The sequence below is a fragment of the Rhinolophus ferrumequinum genome, chromosome 2 (genome assembly GCF_004115265.2).
Source record: "Rhinolophus ferrumequinum isolate MPI-CBG mRhiFer1 chromosome 2, mRhiFer1_v1.p, whole genome shotgun sequence".
NCBI lineage: Eukaryota > Metazoa > Chordata > Mammalia > Chiroptera > Rhinolophidae > Rhinolophus > Rhinolophus ferrumequinum.
Genome location: NC_046285.1, coordinates 11,360,324 through 11,382,351, shown reverse-complemented (window position 1 = coordinate 11,382,351; position 22,028 = coordinate 11,360,324). Strand labels below are relative to the sequence as shown.

The window sequence follows — 22,028 nt, the reverse complement described above, 5'->3', positions numbered from 1 at the left end:
CAATTACACACCGAGTACAGACTCCAGGACAGGCAACACCGGCCACAGCCATCTTTGTGAGCTAGGCTTCAAGTGCCCCGTCTCTAGATACGGTGACTCACTGGCACCTTCTTCTTTTGTTCTTTTATGTTTCTGAGTACGGCAAAGCATGCCGGAAAACTTAATATTTTCATGACCAGAGACTTTTATGTTTATGAAAAACCTAAAAACCAGAGAAAAAGCCACACAATAACAGTCATTTCAAACCAGAGATAATGCATTTTTTCTCATTTATTCAAATTCACTGCAGGAAGTAAACACTAAAAGATTAAAAAACAAAAAAATTCACACTGCAATATGTACAGTTTCATGACATCACATGAAGAAATTAAGTTTCTAATAAAAATGACAAATGATATTACTGAGTAGATCACATCAAAATTGGTTGTGTAAACCCCAGAATTCATACCATGAATGGTAATGTGCCTGTACTCCAGTACACTGGAATACTCCTGGTATAATAGTACGTTTCCAATGGGATTAAAAAATTCATGAAAGTAGTTGTGTGGACTCTTATGTTGAAAAGTGGTTGACTTGATTTAAAAAATTTTAAGACCCTTGGATTCAAAGCACATTCTTTCACAAAGCTTAAACCACAGAAGTCATATCCAGAAATGGAATACTGTCATGTTGGGATGAACATCTGATTTGACTTAAGACATTTTGCCAAATGCACAGATGCACAGGGTCCCCCATGCACTTTTCATGCAGCAGGTAATCACAACTTAAATAAAAGGTTTATTCTATACATTTGTCCAGACTTGCAACTGTATACATACATGCACAATTTTTAAACCTGTCTGATTATATTTACACTTATACATGGAATATACAGAAACCAAAGAGATTAAAAGGCTTTTTTCTATTGCATTGGAACAATACAAAATATGTATTTTTCATTAAGGAAATCATTATTTACATCACCTTTAAAAACCGATTTTAACATCCTCATGTAACAAGTCTATATATATATATATATATATACATATTATATATATATATATAAAATATATACTCTCACCAGTTTACTCTTCCGTAAGATGCAGCAGAGAATAAACAAGTAATGCTACCTTACCAATGTCAATGAGAGCTGTAGTACCCTTTCACAAATGACTTCATTAGGAAGAACTTATCTAGATATCTAAAATAGTCCTTGAAAGTGTGTATATGTTTATCCTTTATCTACATATGCATAAACAAAGTGAATTTATGGATGTATGCCCTTTCTGTTCTTTAAAATCGTCCAAACTCAAATTGGGGACATTCTCTAGTAAATCAGAATAGCATTCTGTGCGGTTATGTTTATTTAGGTATTATGTATCTTAATTCCTTTAACTCTTAACAACAACAAAAACCAACCACCCAACCAACCAACCAACCAAAAAAAAAGCAACGCTGGCCCTTGATATTCTTTTCCCTGACCTAAATTTCACTTCCCTGTAAAAGCCCATTTTTTTCTGGTATACCTCTAAGGCTCCAGATCTTTCACAATGGCAGAAAATAAATGACTTGTTTAAAAGTTTATTATCTAGTGTAGACAATAAGATTGCCACACACTAAATATGGGATGGAGTAGGTTATATTCACTGGCCAGTGGACTTTTCATTTCAGAATAAACATATGCCTTCATCTCTCCATGATGTAGCACTCTGGACTATTATTTTATAATATATCCAGTAGCTATTTACAAATCATTTTGAGAAAAAAAATAATCATTTAGGGTTTTAGATATTAGGAAATAACACTCATTAATATAAAAATCTTAGAAATAACTTCAAGTAGAACAACTTCAAATAGATTTCCTTCTAATTAATAGTTGACTATATAACATTTTTTTTTTTTTAATAGGTCAGTTGCTAACCTGGTTCAAAATTAAAAACAAAAGTATCTGGTGAATGAACTGTGGATTGTAAAAACTGAACTTAAAAACACAGACTTGTTTCACGATTGAAACCCCATGTGGCTCAATTAAGTTCTTCCAAGACAACATCAATGTTTACTTTTAACCACTATTTTAAAATAATAGATCAATGGAGTGACTTTGTACACTTCTCTTCTGTCAAGTATATGTGCCCTTTGTACTTTTCTGTTTAGTCGATCTGAGTTTAGTGCCTTTCTTGGGTTTGAAATAAATGTTTTCATCTTTGTCAGCATTGTTCTTAGGACAATGATTTTAATAGAAGTTAAGGAAGTATTCAGGAGAAGTTTTCAAAGCATCCTGGAATCACCTGAGTTTGGTTAGTGGCCCTGTTTTCCATCCCTAAGGCTAATTAAGTAGATGTTACTCATTAGAACATAAATAATCACAGATTTTCCTGAGATGTTGAGCCAGATACGAAAGTTGTCCCCTCCACCCAGTATTTTTGTCATAAAAAGTATTCTGAACCCGATATCCAAAGATATAACGGTAATATATGAACTAGAATATTGCAAACATTTAGTTGATGTGTGACTGTACTGGGGAAAATACAAGCATCAAATAGTTTTTTTTTTTTACAGTCCTGTGTTCTGAGAAAAGTTATAAGCAATGGTTCTCCAACTTCAGTGTGTAGAAGAAACACCTAGGGAGTTTCTTCTTAAATGCAGATGGAAGATTCCCAGATCCACTTAGCAGAGATTCTTGTTCTGCAGATCTGAGATGCTGCCTAGGAATCTGCTATTTTAAAACAAGTGCCCCCGATGATTCTAATGCAGGTGGTCCGAGTCCAGCTTTAAGAAACCCCAGCCCTAAGACTCACAGGTACCACAGTAATGGTGAGAAGTAACTCTTACAAGAGATGGTGAAAACTACCCAAAGAAAAGCCATTTTGCTTCTGTTAAAAACAACTTCTTAAATATTCAACTATTCAGGAAACCATCTGAAGGTAAATGTTAACTTTCCTAATTCTGTAAAAGGAGGACTATTAATTTAATAAAGTAGTTAAAATACAAAAATGGAAATCCGCCTTTTTTTTAAGGATCTATCAAACTTCCATCAATTGTAATCAATTTTTACTAAGTAGTACAAGGTTTAAAGAAATACATATTGAAAAGACTGGGGTGGGGGCAGACACATAGGGAGCCACAAAACCCTTTCCAAGAGTTAAAAATAAATATGTTTTTTAGCAAAAGTGAAAAATGTAAGCATATATTTTCTAAGTTATTTTTGAATTGGATAATGAAAAGTGAATCGGCACTAATTATTTATTCAATAATTATCCTTTAAAGAATTATTAACAATTTGGACTTTAAAAAAATGTGTTATGTAAGCTGACTTCTGAAAAGCAAAATAAAGTACCCTACTAAAGGCAGCAAAATGCATTAATCCACTATGGATGGAAATTTATATTTTAATTTATGCCTATTATGTGTGATTATAAAGAATTTAATGCGTAGGTTACTCACAGTTGTCTGATGCATACAGAAGTGTTAAACAACCAATTGCTAGTTCAGTAGTTTCCTCATGACATCTAACATAAAGCAAAAAGTAGTATGCATATTTAAACATCACCAGTAACCAGTACTGTTCGAAATGAACAAAGTTTCAATTATGCCATGCTTTTCTCACATCATGCTCTTATTTATACAGATCTCAAGTTCATACCAAGTAGTTTTAACAAGATCCAAAGCTGAATGGCAGGTACATTTTATTCTGATTCTTTTTTTATTGTTAGTACGTTTCCCAGAAGTCCATAAACGTCTCCATTTGTGCTGTGTGGGCAAGAGGCATTATTTCCCATATGGCTATTACCAGGGCTTCTTAAGTTAAAGAAAGAAGCTTTAGTTTCTGCAGCAGGAAGTAACTCTTCTTTGACTGTAACCTGTGAGACACTTTCAGCAGATGAAGGCTCCCTCCAAATGTTCTTGTCCTGTGTTTCTCGGCTGGTAACAGAATTGCCTCCTTTCTGGAGCATGTAATACAGTATCGGGTTAGTTTTGGTCAGTCTCGGAGAGTCTTTTTCATACTCATTCTTATCCACATCTGTTATGACCCACTTAATGGGTCCCTTCTCACTGGGCATGGGACACCCATTCAAAAGCCCACATTCTGCTCTAGACCCCGCAATGCCCAAGTGCTGCTCAGGAGGAAAAGGAGGACTCACGGGAGTTTTTACCACTCCTGGGTATGGAAATGTCCTGCTCTCCATGCAGCTGTTGGGCTGAGTGGAACTGTACATCAGGCCACTCAAAGAAGAAATGCTGAACTCAGGTTTGCTATTGGTCACATTATTTTTGTGTCCTTTCTTTTTACTCTCAACGACAGAGTTACTCCTGGGCTGGGATAAATCTCTCACACAGCTTTCTGAGAGAAGCAGCTGTTTCAGAACATTGAAGCTTTTGCTCTCTCTGGCCCAGCTTCTATGCTCACTTTCACTGGCTGAACCATGACTGGCTGGATATTTAAATTCAAGATCATTTCTGCTCAGTTTCAGCTCTTGCTGGTTAACCAAGGACCCATACAGGACCTCTGGAGCGCTGGGACTGCTTGCAGCATCGACTATGTTATTTTTCATCTTTTTAAGTGGATTTTCTAGTGGCTCAGCATAAAGCTTCCTTTTCTTAGGGACCATACAAAGATTCTTTGATTCTAAGAGTGTCAGTTCACTATTCCTGTGACTGTTGTCCAGATCATCTGCCAGGTAACTCTCTTGATTTTGCCTCAGCAATCGACTTAACAGACCATTCTTTGAGAAAGAAAAATCCTGAGGTGAAACGGGCTCCGACTTCAAGTCCTCGGGCGCTGGTAAGGCAGCTGCGCTTCTCTGCACGGGAGGAGCCACACCTAAGAAAGGGGCGCCCTTCGCATCGCGGCTCAAGTGCACGTCTGTATTATGGATATGTAAGTCCTCACAAGGCTCAGATTTTATTTTTACCATCAAGATCTGTTCACTTAAAGCTCTATCGGTATGTTCCTGAGTACTTTCATCTCTTAAAGGAATTTTCTCTTTCTTCTCACTCTTCCCTTTATTGGGATTTCCCAGAAGCAACTGGAGGACAGTGCGCCTTTCCAGCAGATTTTCTATTTCGGAACCAGAAAGTCTTGGTTCAGAAGCTGTCACTTGACTACTGAATGCTTTATTTTCTTCAACTGCATTTGTTTTATTTGAGAGCAGGGGGCTACTTAATCTATCGATCATACCTATGGGTTTATCCGTATTTACACTCAGCAGCTGTTTACCGGGTCTCTGCTCTTCCCCTGAAGCGGAAGACTGCATTCCACACTGCGCTAAATTTTGTAACAGTTTACTGGCACTGAAGGTTGCAGAGTTTTGTGCGCCTTCATTTTGGACCGGTTTCTCTCCTTGCAATTCTTTGCTTTTTGTAAGGTCCACCAAGTGGTTAGAGACGGTATTCGTTGGCTTGTCAGGCTGAGTGCCACAGGTGTATGGAGAGGAATTCCATTTGATGACCAGAGAGTGCTGGGAGAGGTTGATGGGAGAGTCGGCTTGGGTGGAGGCGAGCAGCGGTGGAGTGCTCACTGGGGTAGCCCTGTGTGTGCTGGGGCTCTCTATGACAGAAGTCCTTGCGTAAGCCTGGGTGCTGAACTTTGTCACATCACTCTGTACTTCCTGAGGGCTGCTGTTTCTTTCTACAGCTTCATCGTTCTTATGGCCAAGCAGCAGTTGAAGAAGGGTTACTTTCTGGTGTGAATTGAGCTTAGAATTCTTTGAGGTATCTTGATCTTCTTTGATATCTACGTCAGGGACTTTGGGATCCCAAGTGTTGAGTAAGGATTGAGTTAAGTTATCCAGAGAAACAGGTTGGCTGGGTTCTGGTTTTTCAGTTCGGTGTTTGCAAGACAAGTCTATGGGAACACAGTTGGAGTAAGAACTTTCATCACCACTGCTATCGTCAGTAAAACTAGGATTGTTATCTGAGTATTCATCAATAGTTGTGGGTGTACTGCTATCCTCAAAAATGCTTCCTCTTTCACTGTGACTGTGTCCATTCATTGGCTTAGGTATGGTCTGGCTTTTAAGAAGATGTAAAAGCAAACTATTATTAGCAGCTTGTTTTATATTGTTTCTTTCCTGTGAGTTCTTATAGCCTGCATTTTTGGGGGAAGGAGGAACGATACCCATTGGATTTTGAAATGTACTTTTGCTGGCCATTAATTTGCTTGATGGGGTTCTGGCTTGACCATTAAGATGGCTTGGTATTCCTTTTGAGAGCTGGAAATTGCCGACATCCTTCTGGCCATTTTCTTGTAATCTGGCCATAGCAGCAAGTCTTTCACTTGCCGCTTGGTTTGCATTTTGTGTTTTTAAAGCATGTTCCCGAGAATACTGCTGTAAATGGGCTTCGCTGGAAAGGAGTAATGCTAGTTGACTACAAGCGACACTGGGTTTCGGTGAAGTGGCAGGACTAGCCCTTTTTTCCACCATGCTTGCAACAGCCTGTAATCTTGCAGCACACGACAAGGGTTCACTCATGACCTTTGTCCCACTCTGTCCACCATGATGAGGTGACTCTACAAACCTATCTCTGATGAGGTTCTTAGTCACGTCAGGGAGATTGGTATCAGGCTTTTGATCTTTAGCTTTACTTTTCTTCAACAAAGTTTTTAAGTGACTTGATGCAACACCGTAGCACCTTAAATCTTTCTCCACTTTTAAAGAATCGTGGCTGAGGGCATATCCTTGCTCCTTGAGGCTCTGTCTAATTTGTTGTGACAGAGCAACAGTCTGCAGCCTCGAGCTGAACGACTGAAGCAGAGAGGCCAGCAACGTGCTGTCCTGCTTGCCTTTGGGCACACTGTCCACCATCCCAGCAAGCAAAGCTTCCTTCTTGACGTTTAGATTTACGATGGAGTCAGACAGCCTCTTCCGCTTTGCCGCGTTCCAGTCCTCAGAAGACTGCAACAGTCTGGCTTTTTTGAGATGCAGCATGCCAGATCCCTGATATGCATGAGTGTTGAGAACTGGACCATTACTTGGACAGGTGGGAAAGGCATTACCAGAAATGTTACAGTTCTGATCTTCTTCATTACGCCCAGCAGACTTTTTGTCGACGGCAGTACCTGATCCCTCTGCTGCCTGATGCATTAGTAATCCTTCTAGGTAAGTTAAAACAATAGAATCCTGGTGCACATCAGAGCCAAGCTCGTCTCCATGAGTCATGTTCAATAGAAGTGTTCACAAGGGCTTGGTTTCTATTCACTTTAAAGAATGGTTTTCTGTGGGTGAGTGAGATGGAACTTTAATAAGTGAGTGTCAGTTTACCGCCTTCCATAGTAATTAGACAGTGATGTACTGTTACATTCCGACCAGGATTTCTTCTGGCAACGACAAGATAAAAGGCAGGATCCCTCCTATGCAGTCTGATCACAGAGCTGACTGACTCCTAAGCAAGCAGCAGCAGCAGAATTCCTTAACATGTAGGTCTGCAGCAGCAAGCAGACAGAATCCTTAGTGAATATCCTGCTTCTCCTTCTTCATTTTTTGTTCCTCATTAAATGCAAATACCAGTGTTCTAAAAAAATAAGAATAAAAAATAGTTAAGGAAGTGCAGAACTAGAATTGCGCTATGATATATAAGAATATAGTACTTGTTAAGTTTACATGTGTATATACACACACACATATATAACACACACACACACAAACACACACACAAACACACACACACACGCATTATAGTTACTTCTTGAGTAATTGTTGCCATTCCTATTAAATTGGAACTCTCCTGGAAATCCTATGAATGAATCCCTATTGTAAAAATGATCAAATCAATGAGAGAAAATACTTTAATGTTATATAACTATCTTCCAAAGCTCACCAAGCTTTTGAATTTTCATGAGTAGTTTTCTGCAAAGTAATGTGAAAGCTAAGTGTCCTTTATAACAATACAGCTCTATAAAGGAGCTGGAATTAGCTTCCTTACATTACCAGGAACTTAGGAAAGCACAAAAGCGGAATTGCAGAAGAAGGAAAAGAGAAGTACATGACATGGACCCGTCCGCTGAGTCTGATGTGGGGCTCAGGCCTCCAGAACAAACATCCTCCAAATATCAGACATCCATAAGTGATTTTCAGAATTTCTGTTTTGACAGAAATGAAAGCACTAACAAGTATAAGATTATTTTGTAGGCCTGTGGAAAGTATGACAGTCTTAGTCATATTCATAAACATTTAAATATATTCACAAACTTATTTACTCCTAATTTTTACCATGACGTTAAAAACAGCAGAGTGATCTATCAAAGGTTTAATGTGTCTGTTTCACATTTTTACCTATGTGCTCTATATAAAAATCTTAATGTTGAGGTCCATCCCTACCAGATGCAGTAGACAGGTGACATGTAAACCTGTAACCCAAAGTTTCTAGGATGTTCCTAATATAAAATACTCTTCTCCCCACCCATGCTATTTCTTTTTGTGTGACTCTGTATATCAATACGTAAAAATAAATTAAAATATTATCTGTGATTTGAAAAATGTTCTAAAAAGATTTTAAAATGAAAATCATAATTAAATGTTAGGGTACTTGCACCAATTTTTAGTTTAGAAAACATAGTTACTATTAGGGTTTCCAGGTGGGAATTCCCTCCTACCCGTTCTCAGGAATGTTTTTCGCTTTCCTGTCCCTGAATCCTGAGAAAAGTTGGTGTGGGGACACAGTCAGGAGTGCAGTTTCCAGGCTCTCGTCCTCATGTGGAAAGGTGTTGGTTCGGGTAGTAAACAGCCATCAACTGTGAACGGATGGCCATCAGCTGTGGCTAGTTGGCCGTCAGCTGCAACCAGTGAGCCATTGGACACCAATATAACTGCCATGGCTACGCCAGCAGCGGATGGTGGCTGAGCTAGCAAGCGCAGATTGCAGTTAGCACAGCGAATTGCAGTTAGCAAGTGAGGTTGGTTGACAGAGAAGTGGACAGCAGGTTGTGGACTGTGTGGCTCCTGCTTCCTGTGTCTCCAACCCAGCCGCCAGCAAGACTATAGTGGTGTGACTCCCCTATCTATGGCTCCGTGGATGTTCCTTTCTGGCCTCACCGTGTCCTGCGTTCTTATGTGGGGAGCGGGAGCCGAGACCCTGCAGAACATCCTGCATGACAGTTGGTCGGGAAATCGGGAAAATCGTCTCCTTGAACCCAGTAATACCCACAATGGGATATAAACGACTACTCACAATGTATCTCTCAGACATTTTTCCTATTTATCGCTAGGGTTTTTGGGAGAAAATACCCCCCTCCCCCATTCTCGGGCATTTTTTTCGTTTTTCCATTCCCAAATCCCAAGAAAAGGTGGTCGGGAAATCGGGTAAATCGGCTCCTTGAACCCAGGTGGTTGGTAGTATCGGCCGTCACTTTGTGGAAACGATTCATTGTGGAGAACAGAAAACAGTTTATATCTTGGGATTCAGGAATGGGAAAACAAAAAAGATTCCTGAGAATGAGCGGGAATTCCCTCCTGGAGAGCTTTGTTACTATAATACGTATGAATACAACTATGTGCATACACTAAGCTATTACATCGTCCTGTAGAAAAGTGGGCAAGAAACATATTTAGAATAGACTTGAAGGGAGATGAATAACTGCTTCCAGAAAATTTTGTCTAAGTCAAGGTAGTTAGTTCTCATTCATTTTTTTGAAAAGAAATTCTATAAGCAGCACCAATTACATGTAGCAGTGAGAGGAAAAAGGGCTTCATATAGAATCATTTTCTAATAAGATGAATCAGTAAATAAAAACATTGTGTTTACTTAGAGACTGCTTCAGGTGCCACTGAGTGACAACAGCTACCACCATTGTGGCAGAAAATGAAATGTCTAAGAAAGTCGGAATTCTGAGACTACTCAAGACCTCAATTCACTCGGACCATACAATTAAAAATTCTTCAGGGAACTGAGTGAGCCAAATTTCTTAAGATAACTTCATTTTATATCCCTTAAACAACTAATGTGGGAGAAATCAATAGCAATCCTTCCTACACCTGTTCTAAGTCTTGCCTTTTCATTTCTATAGTACTGATTTTAACTGAGCAATTTAGGAAAAAAAGAAAAGGAGGCATGAGACTTGGATATAATACAGCTCATTGGAACCTACAGATATTAGGGGTATTATAAATGTAAAATATCACCACTGTCTAATAAGTATGCTTCTTAAGGTTAAAATTGGTTAATTTTAAGTTAGTATTAGTATCACTCATTTTCTTTTAGTAAAAAGACAACCATGTTATTTTTAATCACCAACATATATTTTGCTTGCTTCACTTTATATTTATATGTATGTATGTGTGTGTGTGTATATATATATATATTACTTAAGAATATTGCCAGGTGTCTAATACTACTTGAGAATATTCAGTTAAACACATCAATGTCAACAGACATTCAAGAATTTGGCTTCTTCTATGCGCAATCTATATGCACACCCACGTTAATAGCAGCATTTCACTCTGAAGTAGTTAAACTACTTCTATTGCAATGTATTTGACACGTACTATTTAGAAATGATTTATTCAGCAAAGGAAAAGTTTGCTGAGTTTTTAAACACTTTTTAAAATGGTAAAGTCCAAGTAGTAAGATTTTACTTGAATAAATGAAGGATGCATCTAATGGGATTCTTATATTTAAGACTACTTTGGGTTGAGAATAGATAAATAATAAGAAAAGAAAGGTCTTTCTCCAGCTGTTTTAAAGGAAAAGATTCAGTATCTTATTTGCAATTAAATTCTCTATTAAAAACACATTTCAGTGATTAAACATCATGAAGTCACCTCATATGCTACTTAAATTATGTCTAATGAATACCTCATGTCTTCCAATTGTTTTCATAAACTCTCCTCCAATGTCTTCTGCATTATCAAGTAATACCTGTTTGAGTATTGAATTTAAAGGTATTTCTACAATGCTGATTTAATGAGCATTTGAATTCTTGGCTCTGGTTCCTAAAAATGCAGAAATAATTGAAAGGCTACTTAATTGTGGCATTAAATAACTCCTATAGGAAAATATTATCTAAATTCCACTGTAGATTTCTGGGGATGCTTTTCATACAAAAAGATAAGAAAACATTAAGATGTTTTATTAAGGAGTAAAAGAAACATATCTTATAATTATTGATTACTTTTAAACTTAATTATCGATCCTTTTATTTAAGCAATACAAATACCAGGTAAATAATTGAGACAACTCTGGGTATTCTCTAAGGTGAGACTTTTGAAAGAAAGTTTTAAAAGTTAAACAGAAGTCCGGCCCAGTGGCTCAGGCGGTTGGAGCTCTGTGCTCCTAACTCTGAAGGTTGCCGGTTCGATTCCCACATGGGCCAGTGGGCTCTCAACCATAAGGTTGCCGGTTTGACTCCCGCAAGGGGATGGTGGGTTGTTCCCCCTGCAACTTGCAACGGCAACTGGACCTGGAGCTGAGCTGCGCCCTCCACAACTAAGACTGAAAGGACAACTTGAAGCTGAACGGCACCCTCGACAACTAAGATTGAAAGGACAACAACTTGACTTTTAAAAAAAAGTCCTGGAAGTACACACTGTTCCCCAATAAAGTCCGTCCTGTCCCCCTTCCCCAATAAAATCTTAAAAAAAAAAGCCTGGCGCTTCACTGAAAAGTGAAGACTACAGAGAATCCTCTTTATAAATTAAAAGTTAGTTTTTAAAAAAAATTATGAAAGAGGATAAAAGTAACATTCAATTATTACTGTTTCACAGCAGGGAATAATAAAGACATAGTACGGAAGCAGACCTGAAATTTCATTTATCAGATAATATTTCTAAGTCTAGGGAAAAAAAGAACCAAAATTAGTGTATGTCCTTTGATATAATTTGAATTCCAAGATAATAACTTTCTTTGTAGTATTACCTTTATCAAAAGATGGATGTGTAGTTGTACAATTTGATGGTTGAAACAATTTTAGCAGTTAAGTCTCTGTATTTGGAAAGAAGTGGCCCAAAATATTGAGGAACATACAGTAAACTTCTCATTCAGCTGGTACAAAGGTTTGGAGGTGTGGGGGTGGCAAGAAAACAAATTTATCTAAAAATTAAAAATATTAAATTCAACTGAAGGCCTCCACGTTTGAAATTAGACCACACAATCTTCTTGCCCTCTCCTAGAGGTTCTCATTTTAGATGTAAACAGTCTTCAGAGATTGGGAACAGAAGCCATTGACACTGAGCGAGGGACACAGATGCCCAGCCTGCTCTTCACAGCAACCTGAGGAATTACACATTTTTGCCCAAGGCCAAATTCGCTCCTAACTTCCAGGTCCATCAACTGTAACTTGCTGTCAGCTTCTTCCAAAGGAGTAAAATAGTGTCACTCACATTTCCTATTAAAAGAGATTCACGAGGACACACTACTTCTTGACTGACTCAAGTGTTCAACACACAAGGACCTATGTATCTGAGGACCTTTTCAACTCTAAAATTTTACTGCTAATATTCCAATTAATTTGTCAAATTGCAGTGGATAAAAATGATACACATTTTAACCAGAAAAGTGATATGCTGTCAAAACGTGAAAATAGCTGAGACCAATACGCTTTATAGACTTTTTAGTGAATTCTAGGGGAACGAAATGATTTTGAAATAGCCATGCCCTTTACCCATTCAAATCATCAAAGATATTTATCTTCACTGCTTTCTCCAATGGGGCTACCGAATTTCAAACAGATGTTTATTTATAAGCTAAGTATAAGCTCATGTTCACACTGGAGCTTTTGGTTACCTCACAATGGCTACATACTGAATAAAGTAAAGACTTAGGATCCCTAATGACACAGATAAATTCATGAGAGAGGTAAAATAATTGTCCTGGTCACAGATACAAATATCCCCTATAACTGATATAGTGAATTAGTAAGATCGTCTTTGTTCTGAATTATCCTCAGAAGCCTTATATATGAATCAGATTCAATAAAGTCCACCATTCATTTTATTCTGCCTCTGTAATTTATTAAAAAAAATCAAAATTAAGATGAAAAAGTTGGAGATTTTAAGTTAAAATGGCTCACAGAATCAAATGAGCTAGAGGAAGAGCTTAAATGCCAAAAAATTTCTATTCTAAAAATGCAATACCTTGCTGGATACTGTGTTGCATTATCTTAAAAACACAGAAATCTAGAAATTGTTAAATAAAATTAATTCTAACTATAATTTTAGAAAATCCAGGAAAGGAATTGTATGATAAAGAATATATAATATTTATTTAGCACTAATATTAATGTGTTCACTGTCTTCAAGAAGTTTTTCTTTAGAAACACAAAATAATCACTAACAAATTTTGGCAGCACATAAGTATGAAAAAAAGGTTTAAACATAAAATGAATAGAGGGTATAGTTTATCCTAACCTTTTCCAATAGCTCTTCAAAGTAACTAGTGCTATCAGTTTTCAAAAACATATTACTTTCCAATCTCTAATCAAAATATGAAGTATAATGGAAAATGGTACGCACACACCCTTTGAGATTGGGGCATAAATCCTATTAAACTCAACTATGGCCTTCCCATACTTAATACAGATTTGACATACAGACACAAGCACAAGGTCAAGGTCACAGATCAGTAAGAAAGATTACCAACAGAACTGATGTAACAGCTGGCATTTGATCAAAGCTCCTGGGGCTTCTGGTACACTTACTGGACACTCGGCGTTTACTCACAAGGTACATACACTCTGTTTTAAAAATGTTCCCCATCTTTGATGACAAGATCTTCACGTACTTTTTGTTACAAAGCATATTCTGCTCAAAATGTTGCATGGATTGAGAAATAAGAGAAGAAACTCGTGTGTGTGTGTGTGTGTGTGAGTGTGTGTGTGTTTCAGAATAACAAGTTTTACATGTGTATGTATACCTGTATAATTATTTATGTTTGATTGTTGTAACTGATCACTGCCATGTGACAATTTTGAAATTAACTTGCTGGTCCCTGAATCGACCAAGCTCCCCTACACCTTCAAACCTTTGTACCAGCTGAAATGAAAATTGCCTGTTTCTCGATATCTTAGGCCACTTCTTCCCAAATATACAGATTTAACTGCTAAAAATTGGTTCAACCAGCAAGGTTTTATGATGTATTCATAGTCTTCCATAATACTGTCCAAAGTATACATATAGGAAGAAACTTTGGTTATCAACAACAGCAATAAAAGTGATTCTTAATGTAATATATTATTAACAGTACAATTATGTATCAAAACCATGCCTTTTGTTTCAGCTGTTCAAACAAGATACTAAATTTATCTTAAATTACATTTATGAAGCTAAGTTACGTGATGAATGTTCTTACTGAAGCAGTCCGATCAAGAAATCATTTTTAAGGATGCATAATGCTGTTGAGGTAAATTTATAATATAAAAGCTTTCCTTTTTAAATCAAGTATCATTGACTGTAACTTTATATAATTTGCAAATTATGATACATGTACATGTAAATGTTCTAAATTATCAGTTTTTCATTTTGCAAAATTATTTTTTGTGTGAATTACATAGGTTTGAATAAAAATACCAAAATTGTACTGCCCTAGCAACACTGCTGTTTTCTCAGTAACAAAGTAAAAAGAAGTATACTGGGTGGGAGCGGGGGTGCCAAAAAAATGTATACACATTTTAAGATATGTTATCTATGCTCAAGCAGTAGTTCATGGTAATCAGAAGTGTCTGGATGCCAACCTTAACCACTTTGTGCAGCTCTTGTAATTGCACAAGTCAAACATGACTTGTATTCAGCTTTTGTTGTCGGTATATTGAACATTGTAATTTTAATACAGTTTTTCCTTTTCTTAAAATGTGTATACATTTTTTGGCATCCTCTGTATACACAAATATATGTATATTTTATATATATAAAAAAGTATCAAATTAAATACCACTAAAAACGGAATTGCCTTTACTAGGCAGAAATAGTGTGGGTGTACCAAAATTACTAGTAATGGACACTAACTCGTTTGTCAAGCTTTGATCACAAAAATCTAGTGACATTTTCTTTAAAATGAATAGAATTCTCTATAAAACACAATTAAGGTCTATTGAGAGGAATCACTTATCAATTAATAGTTTTCTTTATGTGCTGCCTGGGTGAAAGTGCTGCCTTATTGTGAGTGAACCATGAACTCTGCCTTGATTTTCCAGATGTGGTAAACATTATGACATCACTCTTGCTCACAATGGTCCAGAACACAAAGCTTTCTAGATTGAAAGTTTGAGCCAGTCTGTGGCAGAGAAGTATCACTACAGACACAATCTGTCACTAAGAAATCAATAAATCTGACAGGGATTAATGAACAAAAAAAAAAGCAAAAAAAAAAAAAAAAACAACAACAAAAAAAACAGAATATGCCCAATGTACCGAGGGAATTTCTGTCTTTAAATATTTACAGGAAACATTAAAATAAGTTCTTCAACTAGGAAGATGAAGCTACTGGCACACCATCAGTTGGCTATTTACTTTAAATGGTTTTGTTTTTATTGCAGCAATTGCCACCCATGCTTTTCCCTGACTCCTATTTTGCCCAAGTCTCTACATCAGCAAATGTGTGCAGTGGTGACCGCGGTAACTGTAGCCGGTAACTGCAGACCTTAGAGCCAGCTTTCCTGCTGCCCAGGTCTCAGGCCTGTTCAGGACACACTGCTGCCCATGGCCCTGAACAGGGCGTCTGACACTCAGACACAGACACAGACTGAAGCGGGGGGAGGGGACCAGGAGGCTTAGGAGACGCTCCTGTGAGCTGGAGCAGAAACCAGAAGAACAGAAGTCCAGGTAACAAGGTCACACACAGCCTTTCTGATTTATAAGACAAAAGAATATTTCAGAAGAATTTTTACTTCAGCAATTAAGATCATTAAAGACAACTACTACTATCTGCTATTAGCATTATTTAATAAAGTTCAAACATTTTAACACCAAAGAATTAAATACTTCAGTTTTATGAGAATCTCAATCTATTATATACATCATTTTTCTGGTTTTTTGGGGTTTTTTTTGAGAGAGAATGATGACAATGTGGAATGGCACATATGTACTATACTTATCCCTTCTCTGTTCAGTAGTTTGTTCAACATTGGTATCAATTACTTAAATTTTTACACCAATATTTCCTATTGTTTATATATTGCTTCGATGTTTGGGTCCTTATTGTGCTTTCAATTATAGCATTTCTGTAAAATAAATGATTTGTGCTATATTCCTGTCATTACATGTGAGGATGAAAGTAGGACATAACAGTGGGAGAAATAACATGACACAGAACAAAAAGAACCTTCTGCTTAGTGAACTGCCCCCATTCACCCACACAATCCCCTACCATCATCATCACTTGACAAAACGGCAGACTTAAAAATACATCATATAATAAACCCCCTTTGCCTTCAATTTAGCTAAAAGAGTAAGTAAGACATCTTGCTTGTTCTGTAAGTCTCAGCTGAGCACTCAGCCCTACTTGGGCAGCCTTCCCTCACCTCCACCGGCTGAGGATAGTTTTGCATCTCTGGGACCTCACAGCACTCAGTGTATCTTTCTAGAGCCTCATTACAAAATTGTATTTTGGTTTATTTATGCCTGGCCCTCACCCAGAGGGTAAACTCCTTATGGGCAAGGATGACGTCTCTGTGGTCCTTCTATCCCAGCACCTGGCAGAGAGCATTTCCCATAGAACCTGCAACTAGTCAACCTCTGAAGGCTTAGTCTGCAAAGTGAGACGTGGACTATCATAATTCCAAGGTACCGTAACATTTAAAATATGATAATGCTATTTATAATGTCTGGTTTCAAATTCAAGATTTCGTTTCCCCCCGAATATAAACTAACAAAAAAAATCACAAAATTAGAGTAACAAAGTATTTTATCATACACAGGAAGGTCTGTGGGTTTGGAGATCACATGTGACTAGTATTCTGTTCAAAAATACAAGATTTAAATATTTTGGAAATATTTATATTTCTAGAAGATTTCAAAGTTTTTATACTAGGGTCTTTATTTTAACTTTTTATTTAAAAAAACCACACACACACAAAACAAAAAACTTGATTATTCATTTAGTTTCCTTTAATCAGTGTCACCCCAGTCAAGGTCTGTAAGATCTACTATACCAAGAATGAGCAAATGTTTCAAAATACATTTTTCCCTCTCAAAATATTCACTCTATTGAAAGTTGAATAAAATCTGCTTAACATTAAAATATTACTTTGTTAAATTTTCTTATGATGGAGATGCATTAAGAAATGATGTATTATCACATGGAAAGATTTATTCCCTAAAACCAAACAAATCAAACTCAACCTAAAAGATAGTTATACTACAATGGGGAAAGAAAGCCTTTATGAATTAACTGTGTCCTGTATCAACCACAGTGGAGAAACTGTTTCTCTATGCCCATTTTGAAACTCAATCACTGAAGTAAATAATAATCCCATATTGAAGAATCCAAACCCTTTATATTGTGTGATAGATTAAATCAAATTGGTCAAAGCTATTCTTCGGGTGATCTTTTTCATTTGAACCTCTATTTGTGGAAGAATTTCAGGTATGAGCTTTCACTGTGTCTGGCCAAATAAAAACAATATCCTACCATGAAGTTATCCAATTAGAATATGTAAAAGCAGTAAAATGACTTTAAAAACGCTTTGAACCTGAAAAACTAAAAAAAGGAAAAAAATCAATAAAAACAAACATTACTCAAGCAACTCTTGAATATTCATGCAAGAAGAGTGGACATGTCATTGCCATGCCTTTTCTACTTCTTACCACGTCTGCGTATTGCTGTTAGTAGCAATATAAAATCAAGGAAATTCATTCCTTTGACCTATACTGATGGGGTAAGCTTAAGGCCTCTTTTTGCCTTGGGGCATGGTATTAAATGTAAATAATGTTTCTCAGGTCTGAGGAGGCTAAGAAGTCATACAGGTACACAAAATATGTAACTTTGATGTAGATGGGTAAGATTTTGAAAACCTAGTTTTCTAAAATGTACAGTAAGACACTCTAATATGTATTAAAAACAAAACAAATCTTACTATATATGAAAAGGGATTTATTTAGGCATTTGTTTAAAGATTTTGCACTATCAAATCAAATTTCCTTGTCTATCATAAAAAAAAACTTTATTTTTTTTTGGCAGATACTTTATTCACTTGGACTACGGACTTCTTTTTAAAGCTGAACTGACAAACACTCTAGCCTCCATAATACTGGGAATACAAATTAATATGAAAATTGCAGAGCAGCTAATATTTATGAAGAGAAACCTATTTTCCTATCATGATTCCACAGTACATCTTGCCAATTGATTCTACAGACACAACAGGATCATAGAATTTAACCAACCTGCCTAACCAACCATCCCATCCAGTACTCAAACACCTTTATAACCTATTTGCTAACCCTAGTGGTCTAGCTAACTTCTGGAAAGCTCCAGGGACCCTGGACTATTTTCCAAGGTTGTATCTTTTTCAATCAGACAGCTCTGGGTTCAATTTCTGGCTCTTCCACTTACCAATTGTTTAACCTTGGACAAGTTAACTACTCTCAAAAGTTTTATTTATAAACGTGCAAAAACCAATACCTATTTCACAGGCCACTGGGAGGAATAAATATGACAACGTTCAGTTCACACAGCACAGTGCCTGTGCTCCAAGAACACTCAGTTAAGGGTTTTCACTATTCAGAGAGCTCCTTCCACACTGCACAGCTCCAACAGTCTACAGAATGGGCTATAATCTGTCTCCTGTTCGTCTGATCACTGGTCCTTCTGGGGACACAGAAAACAAAGCTAATCCTCAGTTATCCTTCAAACACTAGAAAAGAGCTGCTATATTACACTGATTTAGTCTATCACTTGGTTAAGGTCTAGATAAGATAGTTAAATTCTACTGTTGACAAGAGAAAGACAAATGCTGCTGGGCGCCAGTCTGCAGCGGGTGCTGCAAAGACACCATTCTTTACAAATTCTTCACTGGCTAAACTAGTGCAGAAAAGCTCCTGGGAGCTTACACACACGTTGACTCCTATGGAGTACACTGTACATTGAAACAGCCCTGCTTTTTCCCAAGTGCTTAAGCCATACTTCCTCCTCTAATGAAATACCAAGATGCGTGTTCTTTGTTTCTCTTCATGGGGTTGGTTAATATTATATTATCCTCATTTACATTTTAACAAACAAGAATACTAAAGCTGAGAGCAACGGAGTAATTGGTTAAATTGGCCAGTAGTGGCTCATCCAAAACCACATCAGGGTCTTCTGAATCTTAGCCTTTCCTATGGTATTAAATGGCCACGTACTGTAAACAAAAGTGAATTTGGTAAGACAAATGCTTTTGCAGCACTTTGAGAACTTTGGGGTAACTATTCTTACTCTGAGACCTTGTCTCTGTTGTTGTAAGTCTCTTATTTTTATTAGAAAGACCACGAAGCACAGTGGTTAAGACAACAGTCTTAAGTACTCAATTAATGTTAACTGTTCTACTACTCACAGACATAGCACCAGACCAGAGAGCTTTCTCAAGAAAAATTGTCTTCACTTGCCAGTCACCCCACATAAAGCAACTTGGGAGTTGGGAATGTCTTTTGTGTTTGTATCCCCATGCCTAACAGTTTAGAGGCACTCAAAATTATCTGTTCATATGCTTTAACATATTCCCTATAGTTCCCGAAAAAACTAAAACTATACTTTGGATCTACAAAATAATTGAATAACTTAGCTAATTAATGTTTTTAATTTTAAAATTTTGTAACACGTTTACTTACACCAGAGTACTTTCATGTACAAAAGAAGCCAATAGTTTCTTTCTTCCCTACACCTTTTTCTTAAAGAACCTGTTTCTGATCTACCAGTCACAGGGGAATGGACCAACTTTGGGAATCTGACTAAACTGGACCAATTCATTTCCTCTCTTGAGATCTGGAATTCAAAGAGACTGAAAACCTTCATTTTGGTGTTGCTTTAATGAGGCCCCATTTCATAGATTAGTATACAGAGAAGTTAATGCTGAAAGACTGAAGTAGGCGCAAACGGAGAAGCAGAGGTGAGGAAGGCAAAAGGAAGAGAGGGAGAGAGAGCCAGGAGGTGCTGAAGGGCTTTCCAGTGCCAAGGAGGTGCAATGCATTGTATCACTGGTTCCTAAAGAACCTACTGCATGTCTCTAATAAATGCCCCTGTGCCTGAGCTCTGTTGAGTGGGCTTCTGTCCTATGCAATCACAAACACCCCTAAGATACTGTAGTAATACTATGTAGACAAAGTGCATCTTTTAATCCACGGTCCTAGAGACCTCTACAAATATCAACACTGTTTTTCCTGACTTTTCACACAGTATCTCCAGCTCATGTTGGTCTAAGAGCAACGCATATCTTTAATTATCAAATGGGGAAAGCTAATGACACAAAGAGATAAATAAGATGTCCAAGGTCATATTCAGAGTTTGTAGCAGCAGAGCTGGTAATAGAATTTCGGATTTTTTAATCCCAGGAGCCTGAACTAACCAATAAACCAGCTGCCTCCCTTGATGGAACTAAAGTATGCCAATTATCCAAACTGTGTAGAAAACATTGACCAAAACAGGGGTTAATTGGACATTGGTTGTTTTAATCCCATAATCAGCTCTTTCCCTGAGCTACCCTGGGAGTGAATAACGTATCTTTTGCAGGAATGGGAAGGGGGCCAGCACAGGCCATCTGGCTGAGCATGTCCTTTCGTCAAGTTATCCCCGCAGCTGTGTGAAACTTACCGATGGTGAAGAATTTCACAGTTTAATTTGTCTTATCATTTCCCTCTATTAAATTTAAAAGTAGATAAATCTTTATTTTCATATTAGCCAAGCAGTTTAACTGATTTCTGAATTTACTGCACGAACATGTATATTCTCTATCAGTGTGCGGGCTGAAGAAACTGAAATTTTCTGATGTGAAAAAGGATTTCTCATATTCAAAAAAAGAGCAATTCATTTAGACCATGGCCACTAGAAATGAAATACAGACTTTTTATTCTTTACAAAGAACAGTAAAACAAAATATTAGTCTTCTTCTCAATGAAGGAAAGAAGGAACCATGAACGAACACAGGTAGCCTGTTTCCTTGTCCATTCCTGATTTCTTTCACATTGGGATTTTGCCAAGATGACAAGAAATCTGGACTATTAAATTCAAAATCCCAGTGCCATCCGTACCTAATGAATGAGTGGGTTACTGTCCCGAAGTTAGTGCCACTAGCTTAAGGCACTGCACTGTCAAGAGCTGCTCTAGTCTTTTAGCACAAGCACTCACTCTCTCCCCTTTCTTCTCTCTTCCTGCCTCTCGTCTGCCCTCCCCTCCTCTCACATGGTTTGTTCTTTTCTTCTTTTTTCCACCTTTTAATTCTCAAGTCTTAAATCCTACTTGTCTTACTCATGAATGCTGCTGCTATTATTCAGAATTACAAAGCCCCCTGACACTGACATGAAGACCACATTTCCTATGTTGGGAATTGTCTATAGGGGTGGGTTATTAAGACTTCATAATGCAAGTATTAACACCCCAGTGTGGGTCGAAGTAAGGTTGTTCAAGGCTCTGAGAATGAATGAAGAAAGTCAAGCTTAGAAGGAATGTCTTTACCCAATACACAATCTTGGAACTATGCCTATTAAATTGAAGAGGCTAAGGGTCCATGAAGGGAGCTATAGCAGGAATCAGACAAGACGTGATGAAATCTTACAGGAGACATTGGTATTCAAGCTATCTGTGTGAGCAGATCTGGAAAATAAATTTCTAAAGTGGAACCTAGCACAAAGGGCGGGTGGCTGGGTTATGTTGAAGTTGGCAAGCAAATAAAGACCAGATGGTTCTTGCTCAGAGGGCTAGATCGCAATATATTAGATACGGGCATCCTGATTCAGCTGACTTCCACCATCTCTAGCAAAATCTGCCCCCATTTCTAATGGGAAATGGGCACAGCATCTAACATGAGCAGCGTCACATTGTGCCTGCAGTCGAAGCTCATAGTGAAGTTGGGTGGGAAACAGGGTTACCCTGGGTCAGGTAAGGCCAGGCTCTATCGAAGGGCTCCAGGTGCTTCTCTTGTTTCGTTTGCTGCT

At 37.5% G+C, this 22,028-nt stretch overlaps 1 protein-coding gene across 6 annotated transcripts in view; it reads right to left on the bottom strand.

Moving 5' to 3' along the window:
* Positions 1-252: 252 nt before the first annotated feature.
* The window catches only part of NRIP1 (nuclear receptor interacting protein 1), an 84,410-nt gene continuing 62,634 nt past the window's right edge, over positions 253-22,028 (bottom strand). For all 6 annotated transcript variants that reach the window (XM_033128505.1, XM_033128515.1, XM_033128496.1 and 3 more), the window contains one exon: positions 253-7,491. In XM_033128505.1, the coding sequence (XP_032984396.1) occupies positions 3,666-7,139 (3,474 nt within the window). In that variant the 5' untranslated portion in view covers positions 7,140-7,491 and the 3' untranslated portion in view covers positions 253-3,665. The remainder of the gene's footprint in view (positions 7,492-22,028) is intronic.